Raw genomic sequence first — 24,555 nt, forward strand, 5'->3', positions numbered from 1 at the left:
CTCTACGGCACTTTAAACACACACATACGCACACATGCACGCACACCAGTTCTTCCCATACTGGATTGAAAAGCAGAACACAATAAATTGCTTTAGTATCTGTAGAGAAAAACAACTGAACAAGGGATTTAGATTTTTATTAGACTTATGTATAGGCAAAAAAATGTGGTTCTGAGTCTTAAAAAATGAATAGAAAGTCAATATTTAAAGGAGACAAATGTCTTTTTAATTTTATAATCTTATCACTTTAGCACTCAGGGTACAGAAAAGCTGCTTTTCTGTGAAATCAAAATTTTCTATTCAATAGCAGTTTGAGATAAAGTAGCCACTAAAACTAATAGCAACTTTACTGTCTGGAATTTATTACTTCGAGGCAGCTAATTCAATAGCTTTCTGCTTTATATAGTTAACAAGATGTTGCCTGAATGAGCTTTCCTGTGATTTGTTATGGTAACCGGCGATCAAAGTCCTCTAAATGCACTGCAAACTAATGATACTCCTAAGAACACACTAAGGAGAGATCTTAGCTCCTAAAAACATATTAAAAACAACAACCCCTTGGGGTAGTCTCGGGTAACTGCTAAGTGAGAAGCCGTAAAAACAAGAGCGGTTTCACTCCACTGGTGATGGTGGCAGCTACCGTGTCTTAAGGACTGACGATGTCCATGAATTATGTGCAACTGTTCAATGGGCACTGGGCATTTGGGTCTACTCCTATTTTATTGATTGAACCCGATTTTCAACCACTTCCTATCTATAATATCCTAGCATTCTGCACTGCATGTGGTAGGTGGTCAATAACTGCTATAAAAATAAAATCAGACCAGTAACTATTGCTTGTATTCATAATAAAACCTTTATATAATTATAAAAAGATAAAAATACTGAACAAATCAAAATTGGTTATTGCGCTAGTTGAAAGAAAATAGAGGTGATTTTTGTTTCAAAATTATTTTTTGTTGTAATATGTCCTTCATTTTTTCTATAGGTCTTACGTATGCTAGTCTTATTTCCCAATCAGGTGGTCAATCCTTGAGACACGGCACCATATCAGAGGGTTTTCTTTGGAATGGTAGTGACTATATAATTGTACAACAGATGCTCAACAAAATATTATTCATTTACTAATACTCTGGATTCTCTTTAGAATTCATCACTAAAATTTAATTCATTACTAAGAGAAGGATACTCTGTTTTTCCACTAATCCTTTTTAGTAATAAGTTATACTTTATTGTTACTACATGTAGTAATAAAGTGCATCAAAGGCTCTTCTTCGATAATTGTTCTTTCTCCTTTATAAGCTGGCTGCATCGCAGAACTTATTACCTCTAGTTCATAGTCACGGAAATTGAGAAAGAGGTTGGTAAGTGGTTTGGACCCCATTTTGCTTAGCTACAGCCTGAGGAAGAGTGTTTATACCCACTGACTTCCAACAGAGGATCGTTAAAGAAAATGAAGGATGAAAAAGACCAAAAAAAAAAAGAGCCAAGAATTCCTATTAGGAATCTCTTCCTTTTGAGATAGAGCTGTATAAAGTTTCTCTGGGAAAAATCATAATGCTTTAGGGCAAAATGGCCTGAGGCAGCAGTTTCACTGACCCTACACTTAGACATAGGCCGGATGAGGATGCTGACAATTGAGAAGGGGCTAGCTCCCTGTTCCCTGCTAGTAAACAAGACTTGTTGGTTTGGGCTTCTTTACAGTCTGAAAGAGTCAGGTTCCCATCAATGGATAACACTTCTGCTATCGACACCAAAGGGCGGACTAAACTGGTAAGTAAACTCTGAGAGTCTTTGCCAGAGGTTGGTTAGAAGAGGGTTCAACAAATCCAAGTGTCAGAATTAAAGCATCTTTCTGATCGACTGGCCATATACTACTTTAAAAAGCTTCTTCAAATCTGAATTTCTAAGGTTTGGTAACATGCTATATCTGAACAACTCACATATTGTAGATAAAGTCTATTATATGTACAGTGTTCATGGTATGAAAAAAACTAAATGAAAAGAGAAATGAGAAAAAATTAAATCTAAACAGAGGCTGAAAAGGACCAAAAAAGACAAGTTTCCTAAAAAAATTCTTTCTTTGTAGATTGTTCCATTAGGATTGTATTTCCTTCCTACTCAGTAGATGGAGAAGCTAGTCACACTGCCAACAATGGCCGCTCCTCTGTGCTAGGATACAAATGGAATTTGCATGGGACAAAGCCTCTGATAATTACAGACGCCTACAGAACAATCCCCACAAAGAAATCTTCTAGTTTTTGAGAGAGAAGAATTCCCCAACACAATTTACAATTGAAATATGTAAAGGAATTTGCCTAAAAAATGTGCTGATTATATAGAACTTCAGAGGCTTCACGGGAGTGAGATGAGAAAGGCAAGCGAGAAACAGAAAGGAATGAAAAAAATAACAATATAAGTTCAAAAGAATACACCCTCTATGCAGAAAAAGCCAATACGGAAAAACCAGAAACTTGAGCAATCAAAACACAGTCATCTATGGTTTAACTGGTATGACGGTGGCAGTCCAGCAATGGCATAAACAAAAAGGAATCTTTAAAGCTGTGTGAGGCCATCTCACTTTGGCTGTGCCCCACTTCATGCCAATATAATAAAGATATTCCCCAACTCGTTTAATGGCTGTGGCATAAAAATAATTTTAATTGGTTGTTTGGAAACTACATGTATTTCCTACCTTCATCCATCCAGACAGCCTTCTATTCACCCACAGAAACATGTACTGAATGCTTCTGTGATAGGTGCTATATCTTCCTATAGCACAAATGTTATAAATGACAAGTGGTTCCAGATGATCCCGCAGAGGGAATTTAACTTATATTTGAAAGCAATCAGTCTGAGACACACACATGAAGCAGGAGAAACAGGGAAGCCGTCCTCGCTTCTGTCCGGAGAAGTCAGCAGAAGGCCCTCTCCCACGTCCTGTCCCTCTGCTGACCTGACAGTCTCTCTCCCTCTCATCTCTTCCTCGGGGCCCTCATGCTGCACTAAGCCGCAGGTAGATGTTTGCCCCACACAGCATTTCATCTCTAAAATCACTCATCTTCCTCTTCTCCTCTCAATACACACTTTAATTCTCTGAAAAGAGCTGATCAAAACCAGAAGCTAGCATAAAAGCAATGTGTGGAAACTAATTAATGATTAGGTGTGAATGACTGATAGTCTAACACACAAATTAAATATATAGATATGATATATAAATAAAAAATATATAATGTTGATAAAGGTACATAAGCACTTAAGCATTTTGCATTTAAAGGAAAAAATTAAATATATTATTATATTATTTATATAACATATATAATCTTTTTTCTTTTTTAAATGAAAATGCTTATTAAATCAAATAAATTGGTGAAATTTTGGGAAATACAACTAAACAAAAACAAAAAAACTTAAGGCTGAAGAAAAACTTTTATTTTCCTCAGGAAAAAATGACCAACTAGGAGGTTTTGCCCAGGAAGTCAGCTACCAGAATCAGCGTCAGTTAGTCATGCTTTTCACCCCTCCTTCTTCTTCTATATGCAAGGATTCTATAAATGTTCTGATTAAAAAATGAAAAACGATAATTGTCAAAGTAGGGGCGAAGGCTCTGATCACAGCAGAGTGGAGGCAGAAGCAGCCAAATCAGGAAATGCCTACCTATGAAAATGCAAAAATATAAAAGAGATACACTGGGGTTCTACCACAGTCTTCTCTAACAAGAATTTGTCACAGAACTTTTTAAATCACTAAACTCCCCACTACTTATAAAGTATGACTAGGTTTCAAAAAAAAATTCAACAAATACAAAACTTATTAGGAAAAAAATATTTTTCAGATGAAAGACATACACACAAACGGTTAAGGTTATCAGTTTGTTTCAAAGAACAAAATATGTATTGGTGCCTCCCAATGTAATGTGTAATGAAGACATGATTAAATTCTTGGGAAAAAATTTCAAGAGAAAAAGTGTGGAAATACTATATTAAGATTGGGCGTGACACCAGCTGGGCCTGTCCACGTAAAGAGTAATGTAAGGGATTCGTAAATGTTCGGGATTCCTGTCAACCACCTGTGCTTCTCTTTATACCTCTCTCCTTCACTTGCCTCTATAGGTGTTCAGTTGTTTATTTCTGCAGCTATTTCCAGGAAAAGGCATATGGGACTTGATATTTCCCAAAGGAGTTGGGGGATGGAGTAGAGACTGGTTACATTAAACTCCTGGTTCAGAATGCAAAACTTTATTCTGGAAGCTTAAGAAAAAAATGAAAGATTATTGTCTAGATTCCCAAAATATTTCCTAGTTGGTTTGGCCTCTAGATTTCATCGTTTAAGTGCCTAATTGTTCGTTCAGCACGATGCAGCAGCCCGCTGTGGGAAGAGGAGGGATGGCCCCGCACGGTCCCTACAGAGCCCCTCAGGGTGATGAGCTAAACTACGCCCCGCCTCCTCGCCAGCAGCCTTCCAGATCTTTCATTTCCTCTTTCCGATTAAGGTGACAGAAAATATTTTTAAGTGGCAACCTTGTTGGCAATCGGGTTTCCCAATGATTTCTAAACAAAGACCAGAGGCGAGAGTTGGCCAAAGGGGAGCCAAGCCCGCCAAGCACCTGCCCCTACCTGCTGCGTCTGCTGCCTCTGGATCGCTCTCACTTTGGGGACAGGACTCTCTCTGGAGGACGAGGACTGCTGCCGGGACCGGCTGCCATTCTGCACAGGTTCGGCCACCAGGGCCGCAGAGGCCACCGACATGCTCCCCGTGCTACGTAAGGACGCACTGTGTGGCAGGGACGGCGGGGCTTTGGCTCGGGCACCCAGCCCGGCTTGGTCCACTTTCCGGATCTGGGCCTGCCCCGTACTGTTTTGCCGTGGCAGAGCAAGAGGTATGTGTCTGTCCGGCACGGTGTGCCGCCGGGAGAAGTCCTCGCTCTGAGTGCTGCGTTTGGTGAAATCTTCCATGCTGCTATTGCTGGGTCCACTGAGCTTGAAGTCCTCACTGTTACTTTGGCTTCTGGAGCTGGCAGTGCTTAGGTTCTCCAAACTGGAATCCACAGAGGCCTTTGGCATTGCTGGCATGGGGTTACTGAGGTGGTAGACAGGGTTCTGGAATGACAAGGGCTGGAGGCTGCCTGGCTGGTTCAAGGCTGGGTGCAGGGGCCTTCTCACTTGGGGTGCACTCTGGGGGGTGCTCTGGGTTTCCCGCAGTTGTTTGATGCTGGCCACCTGGGTTATGGAGAGCTGGCTTCCGGTCAAGCGCATAGGCACATCGAGCATGATGGATGCGTGCTCCACCTGAGCAGCGTGGGTGTCCTGGAGGTCCATGAGGGAGACGCTCCGGCCGTTAGGCAGGCTCCCTTCCTTTTCGTCCTTCTCAGAATAAGTCATGCTCTGGGAGGAGGCTTGCTGAACCAGCAACAATGTCTTCCCTCGGAAATAGCTATCTGTGTTGTCCTGGCTTGGGGACTTCAGTTTATGCACATCGCTGTGTAAAAGGAAAGGACCCTTAATTATCTTTGAGGCAAATTCAACATAGTTAAGATTCCTCACCTCAGTCATGTGAACTCTTCCGAAGGCTCAAGGCCCAATGTAGATATTTACATCAGTTTCTAAATTCAGATTCCATCATTATGATTCTTAGAATAAAATCCAACATTTTAAGTTTTTCTCCAAAGGTGGAGAATAACACTGTGTATACCACTCCATCACTATCTTTGATTTTAACCAGGATTCCAATCCTTTCCTAGTTAGGTTTTAAACCCTCCCACGGTATTCCAATTCATACTCAATTGGTTCCTTCCAACCTTTCAAGAGGAGAAGCTCTGAGTGCACAACCAAAGGCACAAATCTTGCCAATACAGAAAACAGTCTAAACATCAACACCGTATCGACCGTCCAGCTGACACAGCCAGCTATACAATGGTTTTATATGAGGTTCTCTAGATTTTTAAGTGCTATGATACATGAAAATATCAAATTTATAGAGCCCTTAGTCCTCCACTAAATAGGACATATCATTCATTCTACAATATCATTCTAGAAAATAAGTCTCCTAGATCTTGTGTAGTATTATGACAAACAACTGGATTTATCTCAAGTCACACAGTTCTTTCCCGCTGCTAGTGGCTTTAAAGTTGGTAAATTCAACAAATAAGTTAAATAGATTGTTTTGCTAAGTCTCTAAACATTCTCTCTCCAAGAGAGGACTTCAAATTTTCTCTTTCATACCTGTCAGTGGGATCTTCAAATATTTTCTGCAGCCCAGAGGAGAGGCTTCCACTGACATTGGGGCTGGAGTTGTGCTCAGCGAGGCGCCTCAGCTGCTGCTGTACTGGTGTGGGGTTAGTCAGAGACCGGGTAATATCGGCTAGAACGCGAGGCAGAGGTCCCAGTTTTGCCACGGTCGCCTGTAGGAAGGAATTTTCACCCTAGTTGGATAATAAGCATTGCGACATCCACCAGAGATTGTTTTTGGGACCACGATGCCCAGTGATGAAGGGGTGTAGGTTGGAGGGAAGGGTAGGTGTTTGCATGTGGGGGTGGCAGGTTCATAATGCATTGTTATGGAGCAGCGGAACCGTGGCGTCGAGATGGATGGAGGAGGCGGAACAAGGTGCAGCAGACATCGAGGAAAGAAAGGAAACAGAAATTAGGGTTATGCAAATATAAATTAAAAGACATGCTCAAAACAACCAAAACATTGCCATTCCAACTAAAATAGGCATGCAAAGCAAATGAAATCTTTGGAAGGCTAGTAGATCAAGGTGGGGAAGGGGAGGGGGAGAACTAAACACCTTCTAATCAAAAAAGACTTCAAGACCAGAAGGCTGTGTGATGAAACTTCCAAAGAACAGGGATCACGTAAAGAGAGAAGTGCATGCCAACATGGAAGAAGGTGTTGCATGCAGGGGTCCAGGGCACTCAGGGCACACAGCTGAGACTGCCATCCACGATCCCATTTAATCTTGGGAACCCTGACCTACCGCCAACTGGGCTTGCATCAGCATGAGAATTTTTTTTTCAACAACAAAATCAGGCCAACTCTCTGTAGGAAATATGTCTAGATGTACTACTCTTGGTTCCCAGGACCAAACAGAGATTAAAAAGGAGAAAGTGTATTTACACAGCAAAGTCTGTTAAAAAAACCTTGACCCTGAATAAACCAAGCTAATCTCGAGATAACTGTATCTGCATCTCATTGATGCAGTTATTCAATGAAAGAATAACTAACTTTTTAGTACTTGCTTTAACTGTCTCATTTTTTTTCCTTTGGGGAATTCTTATTCTCATGGGGTCTTATGGGACCCTTCAATGTTAGGTAGTTTGACATGGCTGCCTCTGGGTCTTCTTTGTTTTCTCAACAATCAACAGATTCTTCAACCCTGCTCAAATGGGTAGAATGCCTGCTCGAATGCCACCTGAAGAATGCCTTTACATGCTCAACCTTCCTGAGCCATGATTCATCCATATTCAAGGAATTTACCCTCAGCATAGCTGCAACTGAAAATCTGGCTGGCATATCTAAAAGTGGAAAAGGGGTCCTTAAGAATGAGGACGGGTTTACCATGTTTGAAGCACTGGTGGACACCCTACCACTCACATTTCCTCAGGAAAGTGGTCTCTATTAATAGGTTTTACGCCCTCCTCCCTCCAGTTTTATTGGTGCAACATTTTTAAGAATAGGAAAATGAAGGAAAACAAATTCTTATCACAGAAAGATAACTTTGTCTTTCGAAGTTATTCTAACATACCACCACACTTATATATAAACACCTGTAGCAAATGAAAACATCAAAAAATAATTATTGTGAGAAAACTAGCCAAAGCATGTTAAGACAATTTTCCGTTATAAAATCTATCCCTCTTTGCAAAATTCCAGAAGGAAGAAAATGATTGGTACAATATATATATATTTAGTTATTAATATAAAAAATCTTAGCTTATAATCAGGAAATAAATGATTAAAAGTAATTGTTTTCTGTACTCCTAATTCATATCTGCAGAGAAAGAAACCATCTGAAATTTCAGATCCCATATAACTGCAGTACTAATAGTTAAATTAAACCCTCTGACTTGCATAATATAAAAAAAGCTCATGGGTAAAGCTAATTAAACATGACAGTCTCAGTATTTTTCAAAGTCCACAGTTTTGTTAGCAATTACAATATGAGGCTTCGTCTTATCCTACTATACGTGAATAAGGTTGCATATGCCAATATTTGATATTAGTTTCTAGGCAAGTTGTTAGATGTTATGAATACTTTATTTATTTATTTAGTTAGTTATTGCAATATATATACTACATTGATGCAGATAATTACCTTAAAATATATGTAAATAATTTCATGGCTTTCTAGAATTTCCTGGTTTGTAGGGTACATATTATACTCCGCAATGATAACCATTTACTCCCAGACTTCTAGGATAAAAGGTTGCTTTCGACTAACAGAAAGCATGAGTGCTGTCACTCTGCTGATGCTCTCCAGAATCCAGGTACATCAAATAATAAATCGAGCTCTCTGTCTCCCAGCTCCCACTACTGTTCTAGTCCACGTTACCTTATCGAGCTGGGAAACTACTTCCCACAGTAGGGAATGCAGAACGGAAAGCTCCCGGCCCAGGTCGATGTACCCATCAAAGCCTGGGGTGTTGGAGATGGTGTCCGGATTAGAGATCTCCAGAAGAAAGCGTTTCATTCCGCCCCATTCATGTTCTAAAAAATCGTTCATGAATGCCATGTATTCTTCTTTGTTACCGAATCTAAAGTGCATGGAGAGAAAACGAGAAAGAACATATTTAGGAAAAGAGAGGTAATCATTTGGAGTTGACTTTCACAGATCTATAATTTTTTTTTATTTTGGAGAGGGAAGTGACTAATATGTTTATTATCTGTAAGTGATAAATGTCAAAATATACTTTTAATATTGATATTAATACTCAAAAACTTTGAATAGCTTTCTATTCTCTATTAGGTAAAGCTAAAACCCTTTTTTTTCTTGGTATTTAAAGCTCTGTAATATAACCTTCATTTATGTACCAAATGTTCATCAGTATAAACCTTCAATATCACTCACTTCTTCAAAGTTTCCCAAATACACTATTAAAACTCCTTCTCCACGCCTTTGTTCATGTTACTTATTTCTGCGAGAGAACTTCCTCTCTTCTTTGCCTGTATCGATTCTAGCTATCTTCAGAGCCTAGCTTAAGTCTATAAAACTTGTTCCAAAATCAACCTAGAAACAATTCTTTTCTACCAGAATTAGCTCAAATATGGGTAAATGTGTATATTCTGCATTGGCTTATAAACAGGACACACGAAGTTAAAGTAGTGTACTTCTAAGAAGCAACTATTTAAACTAAGAAAACAACCTGTCTCGCTTAATTTTTTTCCTTTAGTACATTGCTAATGGAATCTTGTCTTTAAGCTTCAATACTGAGTAAGTCTGTTGTGATCAATTTTACCAGTGTGATTCCTTCTCAGGGATTTCTTAAAAATATCTTCTATAAATTATAAAAATTATATAAACAAGAAAAACTTGAACACCTTGAAAAGTAGAAAAAGTGTGGGTATCACTCAAATATAACTGCTGTTTACATTTGAGTGCATTTCCTCCCTGCTTTCTGTGTTTAAAAAATCTTTTAAGTCTACAGAAAAGTTGAAAGAATATACAATGAACACCCATATGCCGCTCATCTACATTAACCGACTGTTAACATTTTGCCAAGTTTGCTTTCACTCTCTCTCTTTATTTATGTATACTTTTTTTTTTTTTTTTTTTGTGGCTGAACCATTTTAAACTAAGTTGCAGACATAACCGCTAAATATATTAGCACCCGTTTCTCCAGAATAAGGAATACCTCTTACATAAACCAAGGCCATTACCACACTAAAACTTTTAAAATTAAATTTCACCAAGTGTCCCCAGATGGACTTTTACAGATTTTTCTCCAATTCAGATCCGATTAAGATGAAGCATAACGCATCACATCTAGTCTCCTCCGACCTAAAACAGTCCCTCCGTCTTTTCCATTTTTCATGACACTGACTTGTTCGAAGGGACCAGGCCAACTGTCTGAGACAACATAACCATGGGATTTATCTGACTGTTCTTCCCAAAATTTTATGCTCAGGTTTTTGTGTTTTTGTATTGCTGGGATGATAGCATATACACCATTTGATATCCTGAAATTTTTTTTTTTTTTTTTTGGCTAAAGTTTTTAATGGCTCTTTTCATTTTATATAATTATGTCTTCATTACCCATGTTATTGGCTTTTCTTTGTAAACACTATTTATAGTGGGTGCAAATGTTCTAGTGGATGCATGCACCACAGGTTACTTAGCCATTCCTCTAAAAAATGAATATTTAAGTTGTTTCCATTTTTCTTGCTATTTATAACAACACCACAATGAGAATTTTGTAACACGAGTGATGAGACTCCCCGCCCATATCCATATTTTAGATCGCACATATTTTTGAACAGTGGTTTTTAAAAAAAGTGGTTGTGGTAGTGACACCTACTTGGCAAAGTTAGCCAAATTTTGAATGACCTTGGCAATGAGAGTCAGAGTCCGAGACGTGCGGTCATCAGGATACTCCTGCATCAGGTTGAAAAGGCTGGGTGACATGATGGCTGGGCACAGGAAACGGAGAAACAGTGAGGCACTGATGAGCCGCTCGCTGATGTCTTGCTTGCCGCGGTTCAGGCACTGCTGCTTCCATGATGCAAACACTTCTTTCAGCTCACGAGGGAAAACACTGGGGAAGGAAAAGAGAGCAAAACCTCTAAATATAAAAGAATCATAACCCAAGAAAGCACAAGTAATCCCACTCTGGCTCAGCGCACCTCCACGCTAGAGTCAAGCAGTGAGGAGGGCCCGGTGGAGTGAGCTCTGCCTGACTCACGGCCAAGAGGTGGTGGAAAATTCACAGAAGCCCAGATGGAGACTGAAAACCCAAAGCTGTAAAACTCAGGAATCAGTGTAAATTTAGTGTTGCAAAGCGGGAAAATGGCAGGAGGCTCCTGACTAAACCATCTGGTTTAATATAGTTCACCATAATCTCCCTAAAGACTGTTCATCAAAAATCTTCCCAAATCTTACCAATTGCTGGGGTTGGCGCAATGATCAAAAATCATTAACACACCTGTTTAACATGAGTTAATATTTTAGAAAGCCATTAAGATACTTTCAGTGGTAGGAGAACGTGGTGCTAATATTCTGCATAAACTTTACATTTATGTAGACAGTTCGGGGGTTCTTCTGCTCACGAGAGAGACTTAGATTTCAGGCAGGACTGAAGTAGGGTAACTTTCAGTTTTCCTCCTAAGCCCTTCCTTTGGCTGTGAAAGAACAGTTAGCACTGTGGTGACTTTTGTGTGGAAAACTGTCAGGTTCTGTAAGCAGGGGACGGAGCGCTGACACACTCACCAGTAGGAGTTGATGATCTTGCAGAAAGCCAGCTCGCAGCACATCTTCAGGTTGCTCTGATGGTCCATCAGTTCACTGGTCGAACATTTGCTGGGATCCACTTCGCAGTTCTCATCTGACTCGTACAAAGCTTTGATGAACTCTCCTATTTAAAAAGAGAAGATGGCAGAGAGCATAACTATAGGTATGTCTTCCTGAAATCAAAAACCTAGGATTTCTGTCCTGAAATGTTAATTGGGAATTTTTTCTGAGACCTGATATGGAGGGGACAAAAGATTGTTCACGAAGAGTTACTGCTTTGGAACCCAAGAGGTACCACCACCCATCTATCATACTTATCGTCCTTATCCTGGAAGTGGAGAAACAGCCATCGCTTAACACCATCATCACGGTATTTATAAAAATAACAATGACACTACTTTAAACAATGACATAACTTAAAGTCTTTTATCTGAAACCACAAATATATTTAATTAGCAGGAACGCATTATTTGTCATAAGGCCCCTCAGCCAGGGTGAATAATGTGATTAGTTTAGAAGAAAAAATAATCCAAGCTTGACTGAACATGGCCCACCTAAGGTCTTAAGCGCTAATGCTGGTGCCAAACATAGATTCGAGTGAGGGTGTCCAGACTTGAAATGAGGACAGTGGTTCAACGCAGCACAAAACTGTAGCAGAATAGCTCTTTATATAATGTTATGTGTTTTCCCAAATACATTTAGCTTAGAAGCCCTGTTCATATATCCTGTCCTCTATGGGATATGTCCACATTCTCTGAAAGAACTAACCCTCACCTCCCTATGCATCCTCTACCGTACCTTGCCTATGTTCTACTGTTCCATGTTTCACAGTTTTGTGGCATCTGTTCACATGCCTGTCTCGTCGCTAGGATGAATGCCTTTGGAGGTCAGGGGCTAGGTTCTTTTCGTGTTCAAATCCCCAGTCTATCGAATAGCTCCCAAAGCGTTGCAGGGGCTCAATAAATATTTATGAGAGCTGGTGGAAAGTATTCTTAGGTTTTTATAGGACTTTATGAAAGAGGAGTAGATCATCTGAAGATTCTTTCAAATCTGCTTATATTACTTGAGATTCAGGCTAGTTGGAATAGATTTCATGAAAGTGAACAATAATTTCTGCAAAAATTAAGTAGCAGCAGCAATCTGGAGAGCATTTTCTAGCAAAGTGTTTAGTACTGAGGTAAACGAAAGCTTTTAAAAATAGCTATGACAGAGGATGGCAAGTGATTATTTGGAAGAAAATTACTTGGAGAACAGAAAAGAAAGTGGGTGCACAGAAAAAAGGAACGGCATTGGAGTTGGACGAATCCAGGATCAAATCCTAGACCCATCGTCACTGACTGTGGAGCCTTGAAAAGTCACTTAACTAGTCTGAGCTTCAGCTGCTTATTTGGAAAATAACATAACAGCTCCCACCCTATGGAAAGAACTGTGGCGAGGACCAGAAATAATGCATGAAAAGACAAGCGTCTCATATGGTGCCTGGCGCTTGCAGGGGCTCCACACAGTACGTATTGTTATGTACAAACTAGGCAACTTTTAAATAATTTCCAGAAAGTGAAATGACTTACACTAGTAAAAGGCTTCTAAAAATGTTTGCCAATTGTCACAAGATTTGTATTCAACATGCTCTCAGTGTCTCCCACGCTATGTGCTTCCACACGATCGACCCCATTTAAAGAGGACCTAAGTTAAAACTAAATCGTCGGTGTCAAATACTCCAGGTAAAATTTGGTCCGCCTTTAAATTTATGTTACAAATATTCTGTTTCGTGAGTTCCTTAAGGTTATATCGATTCTAGGGAAATAATATGAATATTTCAAATAATTTGTGAATTATAAGAATTTTTTTTTTTATTCTTCAAGACAAGAGTCAAATAGATAACTCAAGGGTCCGGAAATAAATTGTCTACAGTGCTCCCAAACAGAGCAAATTATTTTCATTTCTGAAACTACAGCCTATGTCTGATAATGTGGAAAGTACCACACTGAAAGGTGAACCCTTCTAAGTTTGTACCTAGAAGCTGCTTACTCGATCAAAAACTACTAAGAGAGATTCGAATATCCATTTACATCCGCCTTCTTCCTTTGAAGAACATCAGAGCCAAAGGAGGTGGGTGCTCCCGATGTGGTTTAGATGGAAGTTTGTGCCCAGAATGTTCTATGTGTTTTTTATGTAAATCACTAATCCATTACTCTCTAGCATCCAAATTTCATGTGTAGAAATAAGTCAATAGGTGTGGACACATTACTGCTAAAAACAATTTGCTTCTGCTACCGAGGATGGTAGCAGAATTATGGTCTTTATCAAATCTTCTATTCTGTATCTCCCAGTGGTACTTCCCGTGTGTCAACATGCAACCTGACTTCAATCAGAAAGGTAAAGGCACTAATGGATGGAAGATTTAAGTCTGAGGCAGAGCCTGTGCAGTAAATAATCAATCTTCATTAATCAAGATAAATGAAGATTGTACAGTATGACTGGTAACTTTGAACTTAATTTTATTTGAGAATTCTTTAAGCGGTCTGGAAATACCATCTATTTTCTTTTTCTTTTTTGCTCAAAGTATATGAAATACAGCAAAACTTTATTCAGAGTGCTCAGGTGTACTTATTATTATTTTTTGGTTTACTGAGATTTCATCATTGTGAAGCTTTTTTATTTGCTTATTATAAAATCTTCCTCAAATATATTATTACAGGCTTGTGAAAGCAAGTAAAGTATGAGCCAGAATAATTTATTTAATTCATTGAAAAAAGCACACGATTTCTCTCCCTACGGTTAGACGAATACCCTCATCTTTCTTACTTCCCAACGTTGTAAGATCCTTGAGGGCAAAAATCTATCTACTCCCTCAACATACCTCACTGTCTACTCTTGATAGTCACATGCGACTAGTTAGCACTTCACATGGAGTCAGTGCAAAATGAAATATACAATAAATGTAAAATATCCACTGAATTTCAAAGAGTTAGTCTGGAAAAACTAGAAAACCTTATTAGTAATTTTTATACTGAATACCTGCTAATATTTGGATATAATGAGTTAAATAAAGTTATTAAAATTAGTTTCATCTGTTTCTCATTATCCTTTTTATACTGTGACTACCAGAAAATTTAGATTACTCGTACGTGACTCTATTATGTTTCTATGGGGCAGCGCTGGTCTACAGTCTGAGTGAAGCACTGGGAATGGAAAGAAATGACTGTTCCTCAAGGAACTCACGCATCAAGTGCCCAGCACAGTGCCTTACTCTAGAGGCTGGCGCCTGAATTCCGTGACCAAATCTGGAACTGCAAGTGAGTGGCCTAGTCAGCAGGAACTACTGAGTGAACAAAAATTAGTTATTGCTGAAAATTCTGGAGGCCTCAAAGACAGAAATTGAAAGTTGTGGGAATAGGCAAGAGTTTCTTAGTTTTTGATTCATGATAACAAATGTTAACACTTCCAAGACTTAAGTGATATGTTCATATCACATATAAATCCCCAACACTTTGGGGAAACAGGCCACCTTCAGTAGTGACACCTACCAATATTATTACGTATTGCAAAATCAGGAACTTGGGCATCTGGGGGTAGCTGCATATGCTAATGAGCTTTATCTTTCTGTACAAATCCTAATAAACCCATCTGCTGTTTCTCCACTGGTGAGTTAGTACTGCAGAGACTCCTTAAAGCTGCACTCAAACTTTAACACACTCGTTGACTAAAACAACATGCAGAATTCGAGCTCAATTAGCTCAATCTGTTTGTCTTATGTGGACGAAATAACTTGAAATCACAAGGGGAAGAAAAGAGAACATGTGTTTCTTCTCCATACCCAACGCATCATGAAGGTACTGCTGCCCCACCAGCTTGAGGTACTCCTCAATGGACTTGGTGGCGATGGTGTTCTCTCTGAAGATCAAGACGTCATGCTCTCCACAACGGTCCACCTCAGACATCACCAAGTCGGTCAGAAAGTCCTGGTAGAACAATGTTCAATCAGGCAGAAAGCAACTGAATAAATATACATCAGAAGAGACTGATGAAGTATCAGACATCTTGGGAACCCTGCTTCAAAACTAAAGCTACCAGATACATTTCAAAGAAAAGTCAGGATAACATTTTAGGTGCCACTATCCCTAAGTGTAAAATTCCTTCGCAGATTTTCCTTTGCACTTTGGATAAAGACCACAATTCTGAGAGCAGCCTACACGTCTCTGTATTTTCTGGTTTCCGACAACCTCCCAGCATCGCCTTGCACCATATCTGTACATTCTGACCCGGCCTCGAGGGTCTTCGGGTCCTTGGTACGCCAAGCCTTTTCTAACACATGGTGCGACTGTTCACAGCTTTGTGCAAACGCTGCTCAGTTCTGCCGCCTCCCAACATCATTCCTGCCCCACCGTCGTGGACGTAGCCCCTCAGATCCTTTGGGTCTTTGGGCATCGTTCCCTCAGCTAAGCCTTCTCTGACCGACACCGCCCCGAACCCCGTGAGTCAGGCCTCTTCAGCCCACACGCTCACAGCACCGTATTTCTTTCCCTCTGTACTTCTCACTGTAAGCACACATTTATTTCTCTCGTTACTTGATTAATATCTATTTTCCCCAGAAGACTGTATGCCCCTCGAGGCCAAAGATAGTGTCTATTATTGTTCACCTCTATATTTGCAGCACTTACCTGTTTCTGCACATATTAGGTTTTGAATGCATAAGTCACAAACTGGTCCACGGTATCAACATGGAATTTCCTGAACTTAACACCGAACCTCACTTGCTAGGCAGTCTGTCCACCCCTCCCACCCGGTGCAGAAGGGAGGCACAAGGAGAAACCCAGGCCTTAAGAAACAGCTGCTTCATTCTCAACAGTCTTAAAGAACTTGATGTAAAATTCAGTATTTATTATTGTTCAGTTTGAAATGTGATAACATATATTTTGAATGCTATAGATTCATTAGATATATCAAAGTCTCTAGAAAAACAAAAACAGAAGGAGTATGCTGATTTACTTTAAAATTAAGCATTGTAAACATTAATGGGATTTACTCTGGGGCGTCTTAACAGTGTCAAGGAGTTACAGACTTAGAAATCACTAGTAAAACTCTCAGGCTAAGGGGCAGGAAGAAACTTTTGAGAGTAGGTTAACATTCTATTTCTTGATTTTGGCGGTGGTCTCAGAGGAAACATTATCTGTCAAAAAATCATTCAATTTTTCACTTTTTCACTAAATGGGTATAGTTTATTGTATGTAAAAATCATACGATAAAGTCGTTTTTAAAAAGCTTATATTTATCCTCAACTTTGAGCAACTGAAGAGCAGAAAGAACATATCTATACAATTTCAAAGATGATACTCAAATTTCAATGACACTTTGCCCCAATTCTTAAGCTTTTTTAATGCCAGAAAGCTGAAGATTATCAGTGAATCCAACCACAAAAATTATAACAAACAGGAAGGCAATTAGATAAGGGACTAAAATATTGAGTATATTGATATATTCTGACTTGTATCAAGAAATCTTAATAGCACTTTATTTTGTTTGGTTCTAAATAAATTATTCTGTGAACATCTCTAGGTCTGAAATACAATTTTCCTGACCAATTTGCATATAACAGTGACTCAGCCTAGTTAAGTGAATATTGCCTCCATAGAGGTGATAATTATTACAGTTAATAATTATTACAGTTAATAATTGGTGGTTGTTCTTCATACAATTAGCATATTTCATTTTTGTCTTCCTAAATTTTTACTTCTATCCAGGATGAAATGAGATAAGGCTATCATGAAACAACTACCAATTATATAACATCCTTTGGTATCTTTATTCCAAATATAGATTTTAATCCCATGAAGACACTTGCTAACGCCTAGGATGCTTCTGGAATACCTCTTTCTGTGTCTGGGAGATATGTCATCAGTTAATCTTAAACAAGATACAGTGAGGAGTAAAATCGCCACATAACACATTCTAGAACTAAAGAAAAATAATCTTGAACACACTATGGGATTATCACGCCAATACTACCATTTATTTTGTCAGATGATGAAGAGCTAGCTGTGGTATCTATCCTTCATGCAAATGGAATTTAAATAAATCTTTGTGGTCTGTCCATTTTATTTCTTTAGTTTTATAATCCCCATCTCTTCTGGATCTGAGACCTGCTAATGGGTTTCCTTCTTTTTTCTTTTTTGACCACAGCAAAGTGTATTTCTCTAACTCAGACCTCCACAGAACGCTGTTTGTTTCTTCGCAAAGGCGGGGAAGAGATGTGGGGTAACGCGCTCTCCTCTTTCACTTACCTTGGCTCTGCCGGTACTCTGAAGAATGTGCACGAGGGCGCAAGCCAACTCCTCCTTATTCCTCACACTAATTACTGGTTCAAGGACAGAACACAGCATGGTGTAGTTGCTGGTGACAAATTCTGCAAATTCTTTGTATTGCTCCATAGGCAGAATGGTGATAGTTTGGAAACGCGATTTAATCCGAATAGAAGGTCCTCCTGCCTTCCCTTTGTTGGGGGTGGGCGTGCTCACTGGGTACCACTTTTCTACAAACTGGCGACCAGTCACACTGGCAGTGGGGATGTTGACCAGCCCTACGTAATTATTCTTGTCCTTTTTCTTCTTTTTTTCCACATCTTTATAAATGTGAACTGTGATGCTATGAAGAGGTGGAAGGCTGTAGAATTCAAAATGTTCGCCCCAGAAAATATTGTCTGCTTTGGTCTTGCTGGTTGTACGAGCAAAGAGGGTATCGTCAAGGCACAGTTCACAGAAATATTTCTTTTTAGGGGCGAGGTCCTTGGCTTCAATGATCCATAAACGGAGAACATTTTCAGCCCGTCTGCAATTGTCCTATAAAGAGGTAACAGAGCTGAGTTTGAGAGCTGAAATCCCACAAATACAAATTTTCCTTTTAAAATAGGTGATGCTGATTATTTGATTTATGACAGGTAATTAATAAATAATGAAAGAGTTTGCTATCTCATTGTTCATGATAATAGCAAGCTCTAAAGAATGTATCTGAATCTTAGAGAGCCACATACATACTATTTTACTTGGGTTTAAAAACTATTGTCCTGTAATATAAGTTCTCATGTAGCTAGCAGAGTGGCAACTGGACTAATGTCTGCAAATCAAAAGAGATTAGTTGAGAAACTGAGATTCTAGTCCCATTTCTATCATGTACTAGCTTCTGACTTGGGCAAATCACTTCACTTCTCTGAGTTTTCTTATCCACATTGGTAAAATCATGATATCTGCCAATAAAATTATTTTAAGCATAAAATGGCATAATATGCAAATGTGTTTTAAAAGCGTCTATAAAAATGAGACTTTTTTAGACACTTAAAGCCACTCTTACCTTATTTGGTTGAACTGTCCTGCGAAGGTTTTCCATCCACTTATCTCTCTCTGAAGCGGAGTTACAGCTAAAGCATTTACTTCCACTTAAGTAGGTAACCTTCAAGATAAAGATTAGAGATAAGGAAGGAAAGGGAAGCACAGGGGTCGGGGGCTCTAGTTTCCCAGCTGTATCGCTTAAGAGTCAGGGATCAGCTATGAACCCAATACACACTACATGAAACCAAAATGACATTTGCCGGCTTGGTGGTTTCTGTTATCTACATCTACGTCCGCTTTGTGCTTTGCATCTTCACTCATCTCCAGGTATGAGAACAAAGGCCACTGCGAATTCAGCTCAGAAACCTCAAACTGCTCAGAAGGGTTGAAATTAAAAACCTTTCAGGCCACATCTTAAATTACCTGCAAATGACTATGCTCAATTCTGAATAAGTTAATAAAAAAAATAACTAAAAAGGAAAGAGCGTCTCTAAAACAGCTCATCCAATTTCTTGGGGCTGCGTTCACTATAATATTATAGATGGGAACTAAATGAAATTAAAAAGGGCTACCGGTATTGGATTGCTGTCTTTGGAACCCATTTCTCCTCTACTAGGCACCCCACATGTTGATTTCTAGTCTTTATTAGGTTAACCTGACCACTATTATCACTGTCCTTTAAAAATGAAACATGTTATCTACATGCCTAGCATCTAACACTAGGCTTGGTATACAGCCTGTTAAATGGAGTTCCACAAATACGGGCAAGTTCAAGCGACATAAAAAGAACACCAACAAATGACCTGTCCAAATTGCTAAGTGTGCTCACATATTAACTCAGTCTCAGAGTATAACCTAGTGAATCAGATCAAATGACATATTCTGATCTAATATGGCAGCTACTAGCCACATATGGCTAGTGAGCACCTGAAATGAATGTAGCTAGTTCAAATTGAGATGTGCTATAACTGTAAAATACATGAGATTTAGTACTACTCCCTCCAGAAAAAGATTGTAAAAAAATCTCACTCATTGATATTTTTTATATTGGTTACATGTTGAAGTGTACAGGGCAATTTGTTCATGCAAAAAATCAGGCGGCTGCAATGTGCCAGGGGCTGGGAGAGGTGTATGAGAGTATAAAAATTAGTAAGACGTGGTCCCAGATCTTGAACTGCCCGTGTTGTCGTTAGAAAAATTACGTTTTGGTCAATTCCCTCAAAGAATTATTAAAGTTGGAGGCTTAGACTTCCAGGAGAAAAATAATAACATAGTGGGTGATATCTTTATCAATCCTAAAAAATTAAAATACTAATTTAATATTATTGTTAATCTTGTGACCTCTGCTGAGAATGTGTTAAGAACCCATTTATTTCGAAAGCAGATTAAACCAAAAGGAATGAGAAGCCATCATTAATAACTTTAATCATTAATATAATTAGATTAATAGATTTCTAAAACTGTTCCCTGTAAGTAGGTAATTTTTGATAATGGAAAACCAGTTAAGGTGACTGAATCATCAACACCAGAGGACTGAAATCACAGAATGACTAGAGAGAAAATCTGCTTGCTGTTTAACTACCCTTTCTTCATTCTATACTTTTTTACCTCAAAGCAGAAGTCCTGTCCGAGGATGCTACTATGGAGTGGTTTCACGGATACAGGCTCCCCTCTCCCAAGATCCAGACACTCCACTGCACTGCATGGGCTCAGCAAGGACTCGTGGGAGCGCGACTCCTTGAGTTTAGGCAGCCCACGAGACCTGAAAGGAGAAACAGGTATTTAAGACAGTGTGACTGCTTGGCCAACAAGGAAATGAAGGTCTAATGCACTGGAGGCTAACAACAAATGTATAAATGCCTAAGGAAAAAAATAAATGAGCAAATTAATAGTTAATCTGTAACAACAACAACGATAACCATATTCATGTGGCACATCTAAAACATATATATATATATATTTGTGTATGCACACACACATACTTTTTTCCTTAATAAAGCACAAAAACATACTATAATTTTGTAGTCTCAAGGGAGCTCAGAGCTCTACTACAGACGTTGTTTTTATCCTCACTCCTGTCTTGGAAATGAGGAAATATATACTATTCAAGGTTATCTTATATATTCTTATTTATGAAAGGGTATTATTAAAAGACATATTTTTTTTTCATGCTATAGCTTTATCGTCTACTACTGATAAAATAGTAGTAGCTAATTATTCTGTTTCTGCTTTGGCAGAATACACACGCACACACGCGCACACACACACGCACACACTTAAAGCCAAGCTTTTCAGCATAAGACCCTGCCTTTTAAAAGGTCTGATTTCCATTTCAATATGACATTCTTTTCTGGCAAGCTTTTGGTTCTGTCCATGTTTTACTGTATAAATATGAATAAAGAATAAAATGCCTTGAAGAAACCTCCCACCCACAAAAGCAATGTTCAAACTCTCAACTAGAAGAACAGACCTTTGTCAACACCATTCAGGCATCCTACTTCTGTTTCCTAGCTGTTTAAAACAGAATGCTGGGGATCATGGCTCTCGTCACTACAAGAGCTACAACTACACTGCCTTCCCCTTGGAAGAATCAACGAAGTCAAACAATAGGAAGCACAATATTCTTGAATCCAGAACTGAAGGGCCAGGCAGTTTTACTCAATAATTATAGTATTTATTGAGTGAAACACCCAGAGTTAAATACATGTATTTCAAGCAGAAGTACCTAGTAATACGGATAAAAAGAAATGCCTCGTGTAAAGACATTTGTTTTTGCAAAACATTAAATAAGCAGCTTCGTTCATTTCCTTGAAATAACCACAATTAACATTAAAAGGAACTGACATTCTTGATGTCAGAGTAACTTTCAGTTGAATTATAAAGTAATGAGATACAGGAAAGTAGCATTAAAGGCTGTTCTTTCCCTCTTTCCTAATTCTAACAGCATTTAATCAAACTTCACACAGTACAAAACATCTCAGGCAACAATTCTTCCTTCCACACACAGAAACCCAACCACCATTTAATGTTTAGGGTAAAAAATGTGTGCCCTGATATTCAGCAGCCTTTTTAAGGTCAAAAGTCAATAACTATATTTACTATTGATAATACAAAACATGCACAAAAACCACCTAATGTTTTGGATGCAAAAATATAACAATGTTCACAGCTCCGTATTTATTTTCTTTTGTTCTATTAGATAAGACAATGACATGTTAAATACTGCAACTACAACTGTAAATAGCTAAATGCTAAAACAATTTTACTCGAGTGTAATTACCATACAACCTTTCCCAACATGCTTCATAGGAAGCCTGGCTGAGGCAACAGGATACTATAATCTTTCTTAAACATACAGAAAAAAAAAAAAACCCCAATTCCAGCCCGTTTTCCCCAGGAGGAGTTGTTTGGAGGGAAAAAGCCTCCCATGATGTGGTAGGAAGCTCTCAGTAGGAAAGAAAAAGGCATATTTAAAATAGAAGGAGGTATGAGAAAAGGCTTACTTTTATTTTTAAAATTTCCTAGGAAAATATTCTAAAACAGAAATTAATTTTGTTTCAAATGCAATAAATGTCTACCTACATGAAGCAACTGTACAGCCACCTGGCAGTGCAACCCCAAAGCATAGCGGTGCCACATGTCACGGTACAGCAAGTCACTTCCTGAACTACGTCTCAGAAAACAACTCTCCATTCCGAAGACAAGAACCAATAGAAGACAGTGTCCCTGCCGCCCGCGGTCACTGGTAACATCTTTGGATAAGTGTTTTCCAGGCGTAATTTCAAGTCTTCAGCAGAAGCAGAACAGAAGGACAAGCGAGGGAGCATGAAGTCATCTTCCGAGAGGACTGCAGCCCAGGCGTTCGTCCTCCTTCTCTTCCTCAGGCGGCATCCAGCCCCTGAGGTAACAGCGCGGAGGTTCCTGGGCGCTAGGCTGGGCCCGTTGCCATGGTGCTGCTACACCTGTAAGCGGATTAGAGCCGCGGCGGCAGGGAGAAGCGGCGCTGGAAGGACTCTGGAGCCCGCCGCAGGCTTGACCGTTTCAAGACAGAAGGGAAGGAGCGCGAGGCCTCTGCCCACTTCCACGTGCAACTTCTCAGAGTCAAAGGCTTTAGGAAAACACTGAGGCAACCTGGGGGTGGAGGGGACTCTCTTAACTCCGCTGGGGAACAGAGCTGGGCCATTCCCAGCCCCTTTCTGGAAGGTATTTGTTACGCCCACCTTGCAAGTCCAATCTTCCTCTCACGTCTGTTCTAGTCCCTGTGCAGTGCTTACCCTGGTTTACTGTTTCTAGGTCTGATTTTACATCATCCTAACTGGGTTACTCATTCTTTTTTCTTTTACACAAAGTTGGATAAAATTCTTTATTCACTGTATTTCCAATGCCGACCAAATTTCATTTTGATACCTGGGTCTAACTTCCAAACGCTGCCATAAACAGATATCACAACCAAGCCATATGTGATTAGAATTCAAAACTACTCCTAGTCCCTGAAACCGCGATTATTCATACACAGTTCAGAATCTCCTATGTATGTGTGTGTACACACACCCACATCCACACTCCCATGAACTGAACACCAAGTCACTAACATGCTCGACATTACTACTGCGTAAATAAGCGAGATCTTCCTGTACTGGGAAGAAAGTGTCTCTGAGAAGACAGATGTAATTCCCAGAGAAGCAGGATTGCTGTAAACAGGAAAATCAAGCAGCCTTGGAATGGCTGGGGGCAGGAATGGCGGAGGCAGGGGGTGGGGACTTATCTGTACAAATATTTCTATATAATAGCATTAGTAACCCCGAGTCCCCTGTAAATCATGTTTGTCACTTCCTGTGCCTTCATATGAATTGATTTTCCTTCGATCTGCTAATTAGAGAATTTTAGCAGCTCTGTATGGTGCTTTGCATCTCTATGAATGTAGATTTATTGAGAGAATAAGTTTTAAAACAACTTTTCTCAGCCCAATCTGACAATGGCCTTCATCAACAAACCCCGCCTCCAAAGTGGACATTGGGAATCCCTTGACTACTGGCCAGGGATCTCATCCCAACCCCCGCACTCCTATCCCACAACCCCAAACTCCATGTGTGCGTAATTCAGGGCTCCAGTATGACTACTTCTCGATTTAATTGGGAAACTGCTTCCTAGAAGCAATTTTGCTTCTAACAAATGGGCACCGTATTCTTCACACTTCTGTTTTAGGGTCAGCAGACACCTGATTTCTGTGTCAACTCCATGAGCTCTAGCAATGTGCTAATTAAGGGTCAAAAATCTAACTGCTTTGCTGGTGAAGATTATCTGCTGCTACAAGGCAGGAGAGGTTTATTTTCTATTACTATGGTGAATGAGTATTACATTGCTTTAACCCACATCCCTATCTGAAATGGGTCTTAAAAGAAAAGTGAATAGTGGGGGAAGAGGAGCAACATACACACCACTGGATACAGTGATGAGGAAAAGAAGGAGTCAAAGAACTTTGATTAGTGCAGTGTTAAGCAAAACACAGCTGGATTTTACTCAGCTTTACCATCCAATTTTTTAAAAAGCCATATTTTCCCCAAAGCACCAATGGTGCTTGGATGTGCTAGCTCAATCTGCCACATGTTTACAGATTTAGTCCCAAACTTGGGAAACTTAATTAAATATGCTTATTGCCACACAAAATCCTGTACTCCAGTGCAGGTGAATTTCTGCTTGGCTTGGCAGTTCTGATTTCAGACTGCTTCACTGAATTCCTGAAGAGGCAGCTCAGCCATAAGCTGGGTGCAGCAATACACGCTTGTATTC

The 24,555-nt window shown here is 39.5% G+C and overlaps 1 protein-coding gene across 9 annotated transcripts in view; it reads right to left on the reverse strand.

Moving 5' to 3' along the window:
* RASAL2 (RAS protein activator like 2) overlaps positions 1-24,555 on the reverse strand; it is a 246,775-nt gene that overhangs the window by 18,412 nt on the left and 203,808 nt on the right. For 7 of the 9 annotated variants that reach the window (XM_039881391.1, XM_039881390.1, XM_039881400.1 and 4 more), the window contains 9 exons: positions 20,374-20,527; positions 18,788-18,886; positions 17,725-18,279; positions 15,261-15,405; positions 11,423-11,567; positions 10,515-10,751; positions 8,552-8,753; positions 6,222-6,421; positions 4,617-5,478 (listed from right to left, as the gene is read on the reverse strand). In XM_039881391.1, the coding sequence (XP_039737325.1) occupies positions 4,617-5,478; positions 6,222-6,421; positions 8,552-8,753; positions 10,515-10,751; positions 11,423-11,567; positions 15,261-15,405; positions 17,725-18,279; positions 18,788-18,886; positions 20,374-20,527 (2,599 nt within the window). The remainder of the gene's footprint in view (positions 1-4,616; positions 5,479-6,221; positions 6,422-8,551; positions 8,754-10,514; positions 10,752-11,422; positions 11,568-15,260; positions 15,406-17,724; positions 18,280-18,787; positions 18,887-20,373; positions 20,528-24,555) is intronic. The other 2 variants (XM_039881393.1, XM_039881396.1) reach the window with 1 other exon arrangement.

The sequence above is a fragment of the Pteropus medius genome, unplaced genomic scaffold (genome assembly GCF_902729225.1).
Source record: "Pteropus medius unplaced genomic scaffold, Ma_sr-lr_union100, whole genome shotgun sequence".
NCBI lineage: Eukaryota > Metazoa > Chordata > Mammalia > Chiroptera > Pteropodidae > Pteropus > Pteropus medius.